The following is a 15,446-nucleotide window of genomic DNA, read 5'->3' as shown; positions in this document are numbered from 1 at the left end:
CTATTTCTAAAAGCGCCCTTCTCCTTTGGTGGCATGTCCTATGAAATGGAGTATGCACATATAGTTATTTGTGTGTATGAAAACACCAGGGCTTGCCCTGGCCTGTTTGGCTCAGCAGTTGGCCCATGGACCAATGAGTCGCAGGTTCGATTCCAGTCAAGGGCACAACGCTCCATTGCTGTTCGTCCCGGCCTTGGTCGGGTCATGTGGGAGGCAACCAGTAGATGTGTCTCTTTCAGGTCAATGTCTCTCTATCTTTCTCTCTCTCTCTCTCCCTCCCTCCCACTCTATCTGAAGATAAATAGAAAAATGTCCTCGGGTGAGGATTAAAAGAAAAAGAAAACACTAAGACTTACATGGGAAAGTAGTTGAGTGTAGTTTTGCACATTTGTGGATGTGCCCCAGCTTTATGGGCAAGTCTGTTCAACTATCCATATGGGTACTCCTGAGTGCGTGTGTGTGTGCAAAGATGCACCTGTGCATAGTGTACACATGGATTAAGTACAAACACTTGTGAGAGCTTGAACGTGTCCTGCCCCAGCTAGAAGCTTGCATTTGTGTGATAGGACCTATATATGCCCAGTACACATGGTGTTGGGGTTTCATCACACCAGACAGTCCCTCTCCCTACCCCCAGAAGGGGATGCATTGCCACGCCCCAGGGAAGGAGACTGAAGTCAAGAGGGCAACCTGAAGGATGGGCACATGGGGTCCAGTGGGCTCTCTTCTTTCCTGTCCAACTCCTGGGACCTAGCTATGGAGTAGCCATGAGTGCTCCCGGCTGGTTTGTCACCAGAAAACACAACACAACACTTTTCATTACACGTTGAAAACAACTACTACCCTAACCCTGACCCCAAGGCTCTTTTCCATGTAAGGAGGGTAGTCCTGGATTCCCCAGCATCCAGATTTCCTGGAGTCCCCAGGAGGAATTCCAAATGGGCAGGGCCTTCAGGCCCAACTCCCGGCCATAAGGCTCTCCTGTCCACCTCATCTCTCCCCACCCCCACGATTCCCATGCATTCTTCAGTCATGACATCCCACCCCAGAGCACTGGCTCTGCAGATGACCTCTGTGGCCAGCCCAGGGCCTGTCCAGCCTTCCACTTGCCCTGCCCTCCTCACTGCCCTAGTCCCCTAGGTCAGCACAGTTCTGTACTTGGACTTCAAGTTTCTGCTTCTGAGCACTCTGGGGCTTCACTCAGCCCACAGTGCCCTCAGAAAGTGGAGGGCTGAACTTGAGCTTATGGGATTGTTACTAGGGTAATATTACCAGTGTCCATTTAGTAGGTGCTTACTATGCTCCAGGCTTTGTGCTAGGTGCTTCATTTGCATACCCTATTTCATGTCAATAAGTCCTAGGAGACAGATTTTTTTATTAGCTCCTCTTTATATAAGAGAAAACTGAGGTTTAAAAGAGTCTATATGATTTGTCAGTCAGAAGTAACCAATTTAGGATTCAAAGACCTTGCTCTTTGCGGCTATGTCCAAAGAGGAGTCTAAATGTCCAGCCACATGGGCATGTGGTAATGTCCGTGGGTGTGCGTGTGTGAGCCTAGAAGTGCAATGTCTGTGCAAAGGCACAAAGTGTGCAAAGGTAGGGGGGTGTGCATGTGGCCTGGGAGTGCCTGTGTGAGTGTTGGCATGTAGAAACCCACCACTGCCTCCTTGGAATGTACCTCCCACCCCATATCCGTGCTAAGACCACCTTTGCATGTCAGCTGAGAAGTGTCTTATGTTGCTGAGCCAAGGGTGACATTTTTTTTTTAATCTTCACCTGAGGACATTTTTTGCATTTATCTTCAGGTAGAGCGAGAGGGAGAGAGGGGTGAAGAGAGAGAGAGAGAAACATAGATGTGAGAGAGACACATTGACTGGTTGCCACCCACACAACCCCAACCGGAGGTACGTGCCCTTAGCGGGAACCGAACTCAGGACTTCTCGTCTACGGGCTGACACTCTAACCACTGAGCCAAACTGGGCAGGGCTAGAGTGACATTTTAAGTAAGAGAATACTTTTCATGTGGTAGAAGAGATATTGGGCCATTTACCAGCTGGTGACTTTGAGCAAGTCATTTCCCCTCTTAGGCCCAAGTATTCTGTACTCTAAAATCAGGGAGGTAGGCTGGAATCTAGCCACCAGGTAATCTCTTCATGAGTTTGTGATGGGACAGTCCTAGGCAAATGTTTGGGTGGAGTATGGCTTAATGGGCGTGTACTGGGTGGGCCAGGATTAAATGAATTCATTAATGTGAAAATACTTTGTCAACTGGAAAACACCATGTAAGTTTCGACATTTACACAAGGTGTCATTATTGCTACTATTACTGGCTTAATGAGTTCAGAACTTTGGGTTTTATGTGTGTTGGAGCTTGTGCACGTGTGTTTTTTAAGGCTGTCTGTGACTGTGTGTGTATTTTTCATGAATGTGTGTGTCTGAGTGTCTATTTTTGTGTGTATGTATTTACAATATGGGCTCTATAGAAGTAATGAACTTGAGTGCAGTAAGCACTGGACTGGGAACCAAGAGGCCTGAGTTACAGATCCAGCCTTTCTAGTGTCTAGCAGCATAGTCTTGGTTAAATCATTTTCCTTCTGGGCCTCAGTTTCTACATCTGTAAAAGGGAAAGTTGGCCTTGATAATTGCTAAAGTCACTCCTACACTCTGCTGATCCAGCGCTAGATCACAGCTACAGAAGAGTATGTGAGCACATGTTTATAGGCCCAAAGAATATCAACGTGCTACTTCACTCAGACAGACATTATTCAGTGCCTTCCGCCCTCAGGGCAGTACAGGCACTGCTCATGTGTGCAGGGTGTTTCTGTGACTGCGGAGCTCTGTGTTTGATGGCATGGGTATGGATGTCACCCTGTGGCTGTAGGAGCACTAACCCCATGTGTCTGATTCTGTGTGTCCACCCACTGGCCCTTTGGGGTGGAGAAACCTGTGTGTGTGCAAGGCCTTAAGGTTAAAACAACTTGTGTCATGATGCCTGCCAGGCCTGGGTAGCACTGGGATGAGAAGCAGATGTTGCCAGTGTGGAGCTGTAGGGAAGCTGCCCTCTGCTTCGCCTCCTGACCCCACTGCCCAACCCCAGCCCTGCATGAAGCGCACATCAGAGCTCCTTCCAGAGCACTCAGTTCTGTGGCCTGTTTCCTCTTTCTCCCAAGTTTTCAAAAAGCAGATTGACTGTTTAGCCCATCTCTCCAGAAACTCTTCTCCAGCTTCAGAAACCAAAATTGCCTATTGGAGGCTCTTTTCCCCCAGTCCTCTCTTCCTCCAGAGAGGGGACACTACTCTGAATAGAAGTCACTTGAGAACTGTTAAACGTTTTCCTCCTAGTCGGGAAGCTCCCATCATGTGTCCTGGTTTTCCTAAAGTTCCTATCTGCTCCACTTTTTTTAAAAATCTTCCCACGAGCATATTTTTCCATTGATTTTCAGATAGAGTGGAAGGGAGGGAGAGAGAGAGAGAAACATCAATGTGAAAGAGATACATTAATTGGTTACCTCCCACACAACCCTGACCAGGACCAGGGATTGAACCACAACCAGGTACATGCCCTTTACTGGAATCAAACCCTCACCTCTTCGGTCCGCGGGCCGACACTCTAACCACTGAGCAAAACTGTGCAGGGCTGATCCACTTTTTATTCCTATCCTCCCTTCATTATAATTGAAATGGCATTCGTGGAGTGAGTAGTACCACATGCTCAACAGTGTCGAGGTTATGGGTCCACAAAGTAGACACTCTATAATCTGACCTCCTGTTTTCTTCCTAGCACCCATCACTGTCTGGAATTCTCAAATTCAGTATCTGTTTACTCGTATGTTGTTGAAGGTTAGCTCCCCTGGAGCAGGGACCTTATCTGTCTTGCTAACCGCTGGAGTAGTACCTGACCTGCAGTGGGTACTTACTAAGTGTTTGCTGAAGAATAATGGAATAAATGACATGACTATGTCTTTGTGGAACGAATGGTCTGGTACGGGCCAGGCATCAGCATTGCTGGATTCCCAACTGAAAAGGCAGTGTGATTGTCCCAAGAGATCCTGAGTCAGCCCCCACTGCCCTTCTTCCTCAGGGTTAAGAATAAAGTTGCTGTGGGGTTTGGGGATGTGCCCATGGGTCAGGACTGACTCGGCCCCTGGCCTCTTCTTTTCTCTCTAGCTGCCTTCCTCGGGGATATTGCCCTGGATGAGGAGGATTTGAGGGCCTTCCAGGTGCAGCAGGCCTTGGACTTCAGACAGCATATGATGCACAGGTCTTCCATCAAAGCCACAGGTATGCTGGGTGTAGACTGGCCCTCCTATGTCTCAGAAATGGGTTCCAGAATTAGAGAAACTGGACCTTCCTGGCTCCTGGGACAGAGGCCATGAGCTTGAACCCTGTGTAAGGGCTTGTCTTCCCTTAGGGCAGCGGTTCTTAACCTGTGGGTTGCGACCCCTTTGGGGGTCTAAGGACCCTTTCACAGGGATCGCCTAAGACCATCGGAAAACACATATTTCCGATGGTGATTCATAACAGTAGCAAAATTACAGTTTTGAAGTAGCAACGAAAATAATTTTATGTTTGGGGGTCACAACATGAGAAACTGTATTCAAGGGTCACGGCATTAGGAAGGTTGAGAACCACTGCCTTGGAATATCTTGATCCCTTCCCCAGAGGATCAGCAAGTGTAGACATTCCTAGGAGCTAAGAACTGACATTCTTTTTGCTTAGTTTACAAAGTACTTTCAAAAGCATTATCTAACTTGACTGTCCCCAACCTTCTTCAAAGGTAGGTGTCCAGGACAACTTGCGCTTTACAGATACCTGAGGTTCACAAAGGTAATGTGACTTGCTCAAAATCCCAGGGCTAGTCGGTGGTGGAGCTGGAACAGGAACCAAGCCTCTCACTCCAAATCCAAGGCTCTTCCCTCAACACCACAATCCCTCCTTGCTTTTCCTTCTGCTCTCACTTTGCAAGCTTCTATGCATCCTCCCAGGCCATTTTAAGAGTTTCTCCTGTGAAAACTTCCCTGATCGCCGCCCCAGACACGAATGTACCTCTATTTTCTGTGTTCTCTCTGCTCTGCGCTTACACTTTTAGCACCTCACTTATAGCACTGCATTGCAACAATTTATTTATAATGCCTATCTTCCCAGCTGGACTTAAAGCTATTCAAGGTCAGGGATGGGTCCTTCTTATCCCTGGATGTCCAAGCACCTGACAACCCACCTGGCACTTGTGAATGGGTGAGGGAATGGGAAGAATGAGGCCTGGGATCACTCAGTTCTGCCAGCCTTTTCACTGCCCCGCAGCATGGTCCTGCCCACAGGTAGCTCTCCCGTTGCCAAAGGGCACAGATGCTCCCCTGGATGAAGTCTGTTCTGGGCATACTCTGGTGGTGCAGTTGTCTTGACCAGCATGAGGGAGGACCCTGGCATGGGCAGCCCATTGAATGAAAGTCAAACTGCCCCAGAGAGCAGCTGGCATTGGAGGGTGATCTGGTGGCCTGGTAACTTGCGAGGCTTACTTGACTTTAGTGAGGACTAGTAGACATGGTACAAGGAGAGAGCAGAATGGAGGAGCTGGATCACCTTGGCGGCCACTAACCCATCATGTGACTTTGAGAAAATCTTTCCCTTAGTTTCCTCAACTGTCAAAGGTAGATAGTGACACTTGCCCAGTTCATCCCAGAGAGCTACTGTGTCAAAGGAGAACATGTGCCCAGCCGGTGTGACTCAGTGGTTGAATGTCAGCCAATGGACCAAGAGGTCACCGGTTTGATTCCCAGTCGGGACACATGCCCAGGTTGCAGGCTTAATCCCCATTTGGGTATGCAGGAGGCAGCCAATCTTTCTCATTGATGTTTCTATCTCTCTCTCCTCTCTCTCTAAAAATCAATAAAAAACATATTTAAAAAATAAAAAGGAGAACATGTATTTGGGAATACTTAAAGAAGATATCAAGGTCTGTATGCCCCCCAAGTATGAAGGTTTTTTGGATGAGAAGGGAACATTTCCCAGTCTCAGGTCTCCACAGTTCCTGGGAAACGAATATCCCATTTTTGTCTTTTTCCCTTCCAGTCAACACTCAGTATTCATGGTAGCTATGAATAGAGTTATAGAATCATCTTATTTCAGAACACTGAATTGGCAAATACTAGGAGAAATACGTTAACGTTCCTGTGGGCCTCTGGTCATAAAATTTTCATAACTCATCAATACATAGCCCTGTCTTACCTGTGTTTCTGTTTAAAGATACCTTCTAATATACAGTTGATTCATTGACAGTGAACTCATGGCCAACAGCACTATGACTCATGCCTTTATCGAATACATGTTATTTTCTCCATAGTACACATCACAGCCCTCTTGTACATATGAACAGTAGACAGCACTTCAGTGCGATTGCGGGAGTGGGGAAGGGGGGTGATTTTAAACAGCAAAATCACCAACAGAAAAAGCGCAAAAATCATGGCACTAAGTAGACTGAGAAACATACTTGTCTACATCATGAGAGCTAATGCAAGAAGGCAGAGCACTGTCTTGTTCAGCCTCAGCCGGGAAGGTACATGTTGGGTGACTCAAGTTTTTCACTGCTGTGTGCATGTCAGCAGGGCTAAGGAATTAAGGTTCTGTACAGAACTACGTTAAGACTGGTTTTTACATATTCTAACTTGAATTACATTATGTACCTGTCTCATTTCCTCTGTCACCTAGTGTATTACATACTCCCTAATGACAAGATCAAAATCGTGGTCGTATTTAAATCACGCTAAGCATCTAATACAGTGCTTTGCTCTTAGTATACTCTCAGTTACAGATTTTGAATTATCTTTAACACTAATGAAAACTGAGTAACTTTTTTTTCTTTATTGATTTTTTAGAGAGAGAGGAAGGGGGAGGGAGAGAGAAATAGAAATATTGATGAGAGAAAACATCGATTGGCCGCCTCCTGCATGCCCCCCTCTAGGGATTGGGCCCATAACCTGGGCATGTGCCCTGACTGGGAATTGAACCAGCCACCTCTTGGTGCATGGGTCGACGCTCAACCACTGAGCCACACTAGCTGGGAGAAAACTGAGTAACTTTTTTTAAAAAGGGGGTTATGTAATAAATGTTTAACCCTAGAAGTTGAAATAAAATGAAGACACTGAACCTCAATTTAGGAGATAAATATGAAGTATTATTTATAAAAGTAAGTTAAGATGTGGTCTAAATGATGGATAACTCTACCATTATACTTGGTTTTAAATTAAATTTCAAATAACATTATCTCATCCGTTCTTAAAAAAAAGAAGAGCTAAGGGTACTGATTTGGGGGTTACAAAGAAATTGTAGTGAGTGGGTAAATCTGGAATTCCCCCAAAGTGAAGATTGGTTATAATTTGTTTCCTCCTCTTCCCCTTCATTCACTTGCTACCAGTGTCTGACTATTTCAGTTCCAGGAAACTCCTCCGTCCCCAGCTGCCAGCACACTAATGGGCAGCCTCAGAGGAGAAGCCCAGGGAGGTGGAGAAGCAGGTCCCGGAGCCGGAGGGCAGCAACGTCCAGACCAGAGCGTGTGTGGCCTGATGGGGTCATCCCCTTTGTCATTGGGGGAAACTTCACTGGTGAGCCAGATGCTGTGGCAGCCCTGCTGCCTGGTGGGAGCTCCTGCCTATCAGGCAGGGACTCTCGAGCAGTGGGTGGAGGCAGGCCCGCCTGGACAATGTGACAGCCTGGCCATCTTTGTCCGGACAGGCAGCCAGAGGGCAGTCTTCAGGCAGGCCATGAGGCACTGGGAGAAGCATACCTGTGTCACCTTCCTGGAGCGCACTGATGAGGACAGCTATATTGTATTCACCTATCGACCCTGCGGGTGAGCAGGGGCCCCTGGGCACTGTACCCTTGGCCATGGCCTCAACCTATTTTATGCCCTGGGCACAGCAGCTGCCCCTCTTTGGCACGGCCCTGCATCATTTCTTCCCTCCTGCCATGGGGCATCTCCCCAGGACTGCCCCTGATGTGGCTGTGACCCCAGCACACAGCCAGAGCATACCTGCTCAGCCCCCAACCTTGCCCCTTCGTTCCCTGCCCCCCCTGGCAGCCTAGCCCGGCCCCTGAGTGGATGCACTCCCCCAGCTCGGGACCGCCCCCCTGAGCTGGCCCCGCCCTCCAGGTGCTGCTCCTACGTGGGTCGCCGAGGTGGGGGCCCGCAGGCCATCTCCATCGGCAAGAACTGTGACAAGTTTGGCATCGTGGTCCATGAGCTAGGCCACGTCATTGGCTTCTGGCACGAGCACACACGGCCCGACAGGGATCGCCACGTCTCCATCGTGCGTGAGAACATCCAGCCAGGTAAGCACTTCTACCTGGGGGGGGGGGGGTGTAGGAGGCCAGCTGCTGTAGCTCCTGCCTCAGCCCCCTCTCCAGGACCCCTGCTGGGGGTAGCAGTTGCTCCCTCCAGCCATCACCTTTGGTCCACTCAGCCTATAGTCCTTGCCCTGCCTAGGGCCTAGATTGGCCCAGACCCTGCCCCTGAGGCATCTGTTCAGGCCAGTAGCAGCTCAGGGACTGCAGATCAGTTGTGGAGCCACTTTGGGCACCCTTCCCCCCAACAGGTTCAGGTCCTAGATACAGGAACCCTCCGGAGCAGCCAGAACCCAGCTGGCCTTCAGGGTGGAGCTTGGGGAGGGGTCAGCCCACCCCCATGCTGCCTCAGCCTTTCTCTTCACTTTTACCCAGTCTTCTGCTCTTTGCCTATTCTGTCCTCTAAAGGTTTTTTTCTCTCTTCTTTCCCCTGGCTATGCTCTCTTTCCTCCTTTCCTGTTTCCTCCTCTCTCCCCAGGCCTCCACTCTTCACTGCTTTCATCTCGCTGTGGTTCTAGAAATGGGTGCTTCTTTCCCATACTCCCTTGAGCCTTCCCTGCAGCAAGTCCTCCTTCACCCTGCCCCCCTGCTGGACATTCTTCTAGAGGCCTGCCCCTCCCCCACAGGCTTTCCTTGGCTGCTCCCCAGGACCTCAGGTAGGGGGGCACCTCTCAAGTACAGGGAGGATCCCATTTCCCACCCTGCATCCCACACATACCTGCCTCCTCCCACCCCCACACCCTTTTCCTGGTTTTCTCAGGGCAGGAGTATAACTTCCTGAAGATGGAGGTCCAAGAGGTGGAGTCCCTTGGGGAGACCTACGATTTTGACAGTATCATGCACTATGCCCGGAACACATTCTCCAGGTGAGAGATGGTTCTGCCCTCCGTGGGCCTCCCACTTTGCACCAGGCTGCCCTGCTGGGGTCGTCAGCAAGGACAGGGGTGGGCCCTTGGCAGCTGTAGCCCCCAAGGAGAGGACCCATGGGAGCTGCCTGTCCAGCTGTCCTCTTCTACCGTGGGCCCAGGGCACGGTCTGGACTCACAAAGCCTAGGTCCTTCACCTAGAGCTGTGCACACGGAGGGCGCCTGGCCCATGGGGCTGAAATCCAGCTGCCCTGCAAGTGGTGGTGCGCTGTAGCCAGAACTGCCTGCCCGAAGGAGCTAAGCTTATCCCTCCTCTGAAGACCAAAAGGGATATATTTTCCTTATTGGAAGCACCCTTTTCTCATCTGTCTGCCTTTTGTGTAACTGGTTAATTTGCACAAAGATCGGCTCCTGCCCTGGACCAGCCCCCTCCCCACCTCACATGCACATACACACCTACTCTTTATCCTGGGCCCAGGTTCCCAAGTCACAGCCAGAACCCGGAGGTGATGGGCCAGCCCCCCTGACCCCAGCTTGTCATAGCCTAGTGTGGGAACCAACCCTCATCCTCTACACACTCCTTCCTGCCTGGCCTTTCCCATGCCTGACTCTTTCCTCATCCTCTCTCTGCCCTCGGACTCTGTCCCAGACAGCGGCCCTCCCCCCTCTCCTCAGTCCTTCTAGGCCCACTCTTCCTGCCTCCAAACCTGAGGGACAGAGACCAAGGAAGGGCGGTGAGGTCATCCTGCCCCCAACACCCACAACCCCCCCCCCATACATTTCTCACCACATCCCTCTCCACCCCCTGCCGAGTCCCACCCAGCTGGTGTGAGTCAGGGGCCCTGGGGAGGTGAAGGGCTGCCTGCTTCCCCTCCTCCCAGATGGAAACACCCAGGCTTTCGAAGGCAGGAACTAGGAGAACAGGAGACACTGATGGATCAGGAGCTGATGGGGCTGTTCCCAAGGTCTGTTCTGGCCATGGTGGAACTTGCCACCCGGCCTTGTCCCAGGTGCTGTCAGAGCAGCTGTGCCAACAGGGTAAAGCACTGGCACTGGGTCATCCTGGGAGAAGTGCAGCCAGTGCTGAATCAGCCCAAGGGCTGCAGAACCAGGGACTGGGTGGGTCTGGAGACATATCCAAAGCTCTCCTGCTGCAGGGAGTCAGGGCCGGGCTGAGCTGGGCACCAATGGGTCCCCAGGGCATCCTGGGCCTGTGTCCCTGACCTCCCAAAGTGTTCCTGGGACTCCCCCAGGCTCCTGTGGTGTGGCTGCCACGGAGCAGGGTGGCTGCTGGTCAGTGGGCAGCATAATGACAGGGTGAGATATCTCCACCCATCCCTGACCCTACTGAGGAATGTCTGGGCTCTGGCAGGGTCATGACCTTGGGTGCACACAGACATGCCACTGCTCCTTCCATCAGATTCTCACCAGGTCGGGCTTGTCCTCCTCAGGGGCATCTTCCTGGACACCATTGTTCCCAAGTACGAGGTGAATGGGGTGAAACCTCCCATCGGCCAAAGGACCCGGCTCAGCAAGGGGGACATCGCCCAGGCCCGCAAGCTCTACAAGTGCCCAGGTCAGGCAGGGAGGGACGAGCTAGGGAGGAATGGAGTGCAGCACCCCAGGCAGGCAGAGGCCAGAACCTGGAACCAAGAAAGTTAAAGCTGTGAGCCTTAGAGAAGGCAGAGGCTGCCTGGTGGAGGGGCCCTCAGGGAGGGGCAGTGTTCAAGTTATGGACCAAACGGGGGCTAGGATTAGGTGGTAGTGAAACACTGAGCCACCCACCTTCTAAGAATCTGGGTGAGTAAGAGCAATTTGCAGGGAGTGAGGACGAGTGAGACTCACCAAAAGAGCCCGACCTTTACTCTGGATCCTAGTGGTCTTGATAACAGGACACCCTGTAGCATTAGGCAGGGAGCTAGGATGGTGTAAGCTTATCTGTGAGGGGAAGAGAGTGGATTTTAAAGGGACAGGACCACCCCAGACTCCCCCCTCCTCAGCCATTTTACTCTCCCACAAGGATGCCAGGGCTCAGGGCGGGGAAGGCAGAAGTTCAGGAGGATTGGGCCCCTGCAGCCAGCCACCCAGTCATTTTCTTTTCTTGACAGCCTGCGGAGAGACCCTACAAGACAGCACAGGCAACTTCTCCTCTCCTGAGTACCCCAATGGCTACTCCGCCCATATGCACTGCGTATGGCGCATCTCCGTCACACCTGGGGAGAAGGTAACTGATCGTCCCCTTCCTTTGCTAGGACTGCACAGTAGGAGCACATAGTCAGTGTGGCTGTGAGTGACCTGCCTGGGGACTGTATACCTATCCACCCACAAGAATGACACAATGAGGAGGGGCTTCCACCAGTAGCTGTAATGAAACCTAACTTGCAGGTGGCACTTACTATGTACCAGGCACTTTTCTAAGTGTTTCTGAGATTCATTCGTAGGCTTTCGCATGGAGTCTGGACATCTCACCAACCCCTGGACCTTCGTGTCCTTTGTATTTTTATTGCTCCCAGGAGTCATCTTTAAGGCTTTCTTTGGAACATGGTACTCAACATACTGGTGCAGCCTTGAGTGGCTTTGATCTGGATTAGATTTTATTACTGGTCACATTGTTCATCCCAACAGCTTTCAAGATAATTTTGAATCAGAACTGCTCCCTCCAGCAGGTAGCCAATACTTTCCCTTTGTCATGAGCTCATTTGATAAGCATGCCTTCTAGGCCTTCAGAACCTGGTCTTTGATCAATCTGTTGAAGACATGAATCAAAGCAGATCCAAGATCTCCCTCTGAACTGACCTTGACCTGTTAATGGGCAGGCTTTGGGCAGAATTATTCTACCTGCTATGACACTATTTAATGTCATTACAATCCAGCCACAGGTCACCACCTAGTTGACTAGGATGTGAGCTTCTTCTGAAACCACACCTTCGTTATCTTTATATCCCTGTCACAGGAAGCGGTTGATAAATGCCTAAGACATAGATGGGTCGCCTTACCAAAGCAAGTCCACTGACCCACTAGTCAGGAAAACCCCTTTTAAAAAGGAAGTGAAATTTGTGACATTCCTTGTTTCAAGTGAACCCAAACTGGCTCCTACTAATCAAGTGTTTCTTTTGTAAATGGTCACAGACCATCTGTTTAATTGGGGATTGACATTTAGCTCAATGGTTTGCAGTTCCCAGAATTCACTCCCAACCCCTTCTCCCAATACACACACACACCATATACACCCCTTCTGAAGTTGGGAAAGCATTTCTTCCAAGTTCTCAAGATTACCGATGCTGATCACATCTGCAAGTTATTTGACTGTCCTCTGATGTCATTTTTGAGCCTACACACAAGAGCTAACTTTGCTCACTGACTATCCTTCTATGTTACCGAGCTTCCATTTCCTTTCCAAACTATGCTCATTTTATTTTTGTAATTTGAAGATTGTTTTATTAACGACAGACTTTAACTGAGGGTTGAATAATTCTGTCATCTCTCTTGGTTAACGTTCTACCATCTTCCCTCAAAAGTGAACCCATCTCTTCCTTGTCCTTCTTCTTGTTCTAAATCTAACTTAAAAATTGCAGTCCTTGCCCAGGCCGATTTGGCTCAGCAGTTAGAGTGTCGGACCAAAGGGTCACAGGTTCAATTCTGGTCAAGGGCACGTGCCTGGGTTGTAGGTTCAATCCCTGGCCCCAGTTGGGGTTGTGCAAAAGTCAATCATTGTATTTCTTTTACTTCGATGTTTCTCTCTCACCCCCCCACCCTCTCACTAAAAATCAATGAAAAAGTATCCTTGGGTAAGGATTAACAACAACAAAAATTGCAGTCCTTTTTGCTGTTTTGTACTGACTATGCCCTGGCTTCCTTCATTCCTGAGGGTCTTCACTATTACAGCCTTTGGAAATCTCACCACAGATAATAATAATAATAACAACTAATGGTTATTGAATATAGGATTGGCCAGGCATGTGTTAAGATATTTATGTGTTATATATTTTAACTAGCACAACAACATTATAGGTCGGGCACTAATGATATCTTCCATTTGCATATGAGAAAACAAACTTGGAAAAATTAAGTAACTTGCCCAAGATCACATAGAACCTAAATTATGACACCAAAGTCTGCAGTTGCAATACTGTTATATTCTAAAGCCCTCTCCCATTTCAGCAACTACTGGAAGTGCCCTTCAGCAAAACTGTGTGCCCACTGGTGCCTGGCACGGGGGACGGAAAGGTGCATGACCCAGCCTCAGCCCCGAGGAGCACAGAACAGAGCATTGCTTTCTTTCCTGTTCAGAAGGTTTGCTGAGTCAGCAGGAGTATGGTAGCTTGGTCAGGATCCACTTCTTCCCCTGTTGCCTGGGGCTTGCCTGAGCTGACCCTAGTGGACACATGGTCTTGCCCTAGGAGCTGCTCTTTGCCTCCGGCCTGCTCCCTCCATAATTCCCAGAAAACTCCCCATCCTTTTTCAGAGACCTGCCAGGAGGTCCAGGGAGAGATGTGGTCTGTAGGTAAAAATGCCAGGTTAATTATTGCGCGGTTGTAGAGATGCAAAAAATAAAACTCACCCATGGTCCTGGATGAAATTTTAGAGTTGTAAGTGAATCAAAGATGAACCATGAGAGATAGAACGTTTAAAAGGCCTGCAGAGGCTAGGGAGCAGGAAGAGGATGGCATCATACAATAACGGCCACTCTTTGTTATTTAACAATTATGTGCCAGATGAAGTATCAGGCATCTTATATGTGTGATCTCATTATTCCTCACAATGGTTTTGTGACGTGGATACAATATCTCTACTGAACAGATGAGGGAGCTGGGGCTCAAAGGGCATGAGTAAATCTGCCCAAGTATACACAGTAGTCGTGGTGGAACCAGCATTCAATTCTAGGCCTGTCAGACTCCAAAGTCTACACTCTTTCAACAGTAAACCTTAAATAAACCCACCTGTGTTAGCTGATGGACTTTGATATCTTTGGCTGCTGACAGGTTGTTTTCCACTGGCTTCCCAGTTCTCACCTTATTGCCAGAAATGTAAACTTATCCTATACCACTGTGCACATCAAGGGTATATCAAACGAGAGGAAGCCACTTGGAAGGTTTCTTTGAGGGTCCCCAAGTGTCCACACTGCACATGGTTGGCAGCTGCCCTGAAGAGGATTTACAGTGTTTCCCAAGCAACAAAGCCAGCCTATATGAGCAGGAAAGTGAGTTCAGAGGGAGATCATGGTCTTATGTTGCAGAGGAGCCAAGAAGATAAAAACGTAAAAGGCCTTTTAGACTTACCAGTATCCACCCTGATTCCCATTCCTGCCTTCTGATACCCTGCCTATTTTTCAAGGTCCAAACCAAATTCTACCTCCTCTGTAACACCTTCCATGACCCCCACTTTCTGTCACCCAGTGGGCAGAGTTCACCCTTCCCTCCTCTGCTGCGCCCTCCTCTAGGTCCTGCTTCTCAGGCGCTGAAGGATGTAGAGCACTGAGGATGGAGGGAATGTTGACACTTGTGGGTTGGTTTTTTTTTTGCTTGCACAGCTGTTGGGCAAAATTGATTGGCAGGCCTGAGGAGGCCACGTGGAGTGGTGGTTAAGGGTGTTAGTTTCAGAGACAGAATGCCTGAGCCCTGGATGGATGGCCAGTTGGTTGAAGTGTTGTCCTGTACACCAAAAGGTTGTGGGTTTGATCCCTGGTCAGGGCACATACCTAAGTTGCAGGTCCAATCACCAGTCGAGGCATGTATGGAAGGCAACCGATCGATGTTTCTCTCTCACATCAGTGTTTCTTTCTCTCCCTTCTTCTCTCTCTAAAATCAATAAATATATCCTCGGATGAGGATTAAAAAAAAAGAGGGTGCCTGAGTTTGACTCCCAGTTGTGCTCTTACTGGGAAAGTTGCTTAACCTGTCTGTGTCTTTGTTTCCCCATCTGTAAAATGAGCCTAATGATAGCCCCTCCCTCATGGGGTGGATATGAGGATAAACCAGTTGATGTACACAACGTGCTTGAGCACTGCCTAGCACACAGTGGGAGTTCAGTCAGTGTCGGCTGCTGGCACCGTCCTCTGTTCTTCATCTGATAAACGAGTGAGCACTGGCCAACTTCCCTGGGGCCCATTTGCCTTCCTCTTACTTCCAGGATTCTGGTCTGAACTATTTCAGATATCAAAATATCTCAGGCAAACTCAACTCCAGTAGTGAAATTAACATGTATGGAGTGGCATGCACTGTTGTATGCATGTGCAACATATTT

At 49.4% G+C, this 15,446-nt stretch overlaps 1 protein-coding gene across 3 annotated transcripts in view; it reads left to right on the top strand.

Moving 5' to 3' along the window:
• Nucleotides 1-15,446, top strand: part of BMP1 (bone morphogenetic protein 1) — a 40,579-nt gene that overhangs the window by 4,316 nt on the left and 20,817 nt on the right. For 2 of the 3 annotated variants that reach the window (XM_036240062.1, XM_036240064.1), the window contains exons 2-8: nt 4,168-4,281; nt 7,428-7,598; nt 7,729-7,846; nt 8,147-8,325; nt 9,098-9,203; nt 10,655-10,779; nt 11,312-11,427. In XM_036240062.1, coding sequence (XP_036095955.1) covers nt 4,168-4,281; nt 7,428-7,598; nt 7,729-7,846; nt 8,147-8,325; nt 9,098-9,203; nt 10,655-10,779; nt 11,312-11,427 — 929 coding nt within the window. Of the gene's footprint in view, nt 1-4,167; nt 4,282-7,427; nt 7,599-7,728; nt 7,847-8,109; nt 8,326-9,097; nt 9,204-10,654; nt 10,780-11,311; nt 11,428-15,446 lie in introns of all 3 variants that reach the window. The other variant, XM_036240063.1, reaches the window with a different exon arrangement.

Source organism: Molossus molossus, unplaced genomic scaffold (assembly GCF_014108415.1).
Source record: "Molossus molossus isolate mMolMol1 unplaced genomic scaffold, mMolMol1.p scaffold_m16_p_4, whole genome shotgun sequence".
In the NCBI taxonomy this organism is placed as follows: Eukaryota; Metazoa; Chordata; class Mammalia; order Chiroptera; family Molossidae; genus Molossus; species Molossus molossus.
Note: the sequence above shows the minus strand (reverse complement) of the source record. Positions and strands in the feature narration are given on the sequence as shown.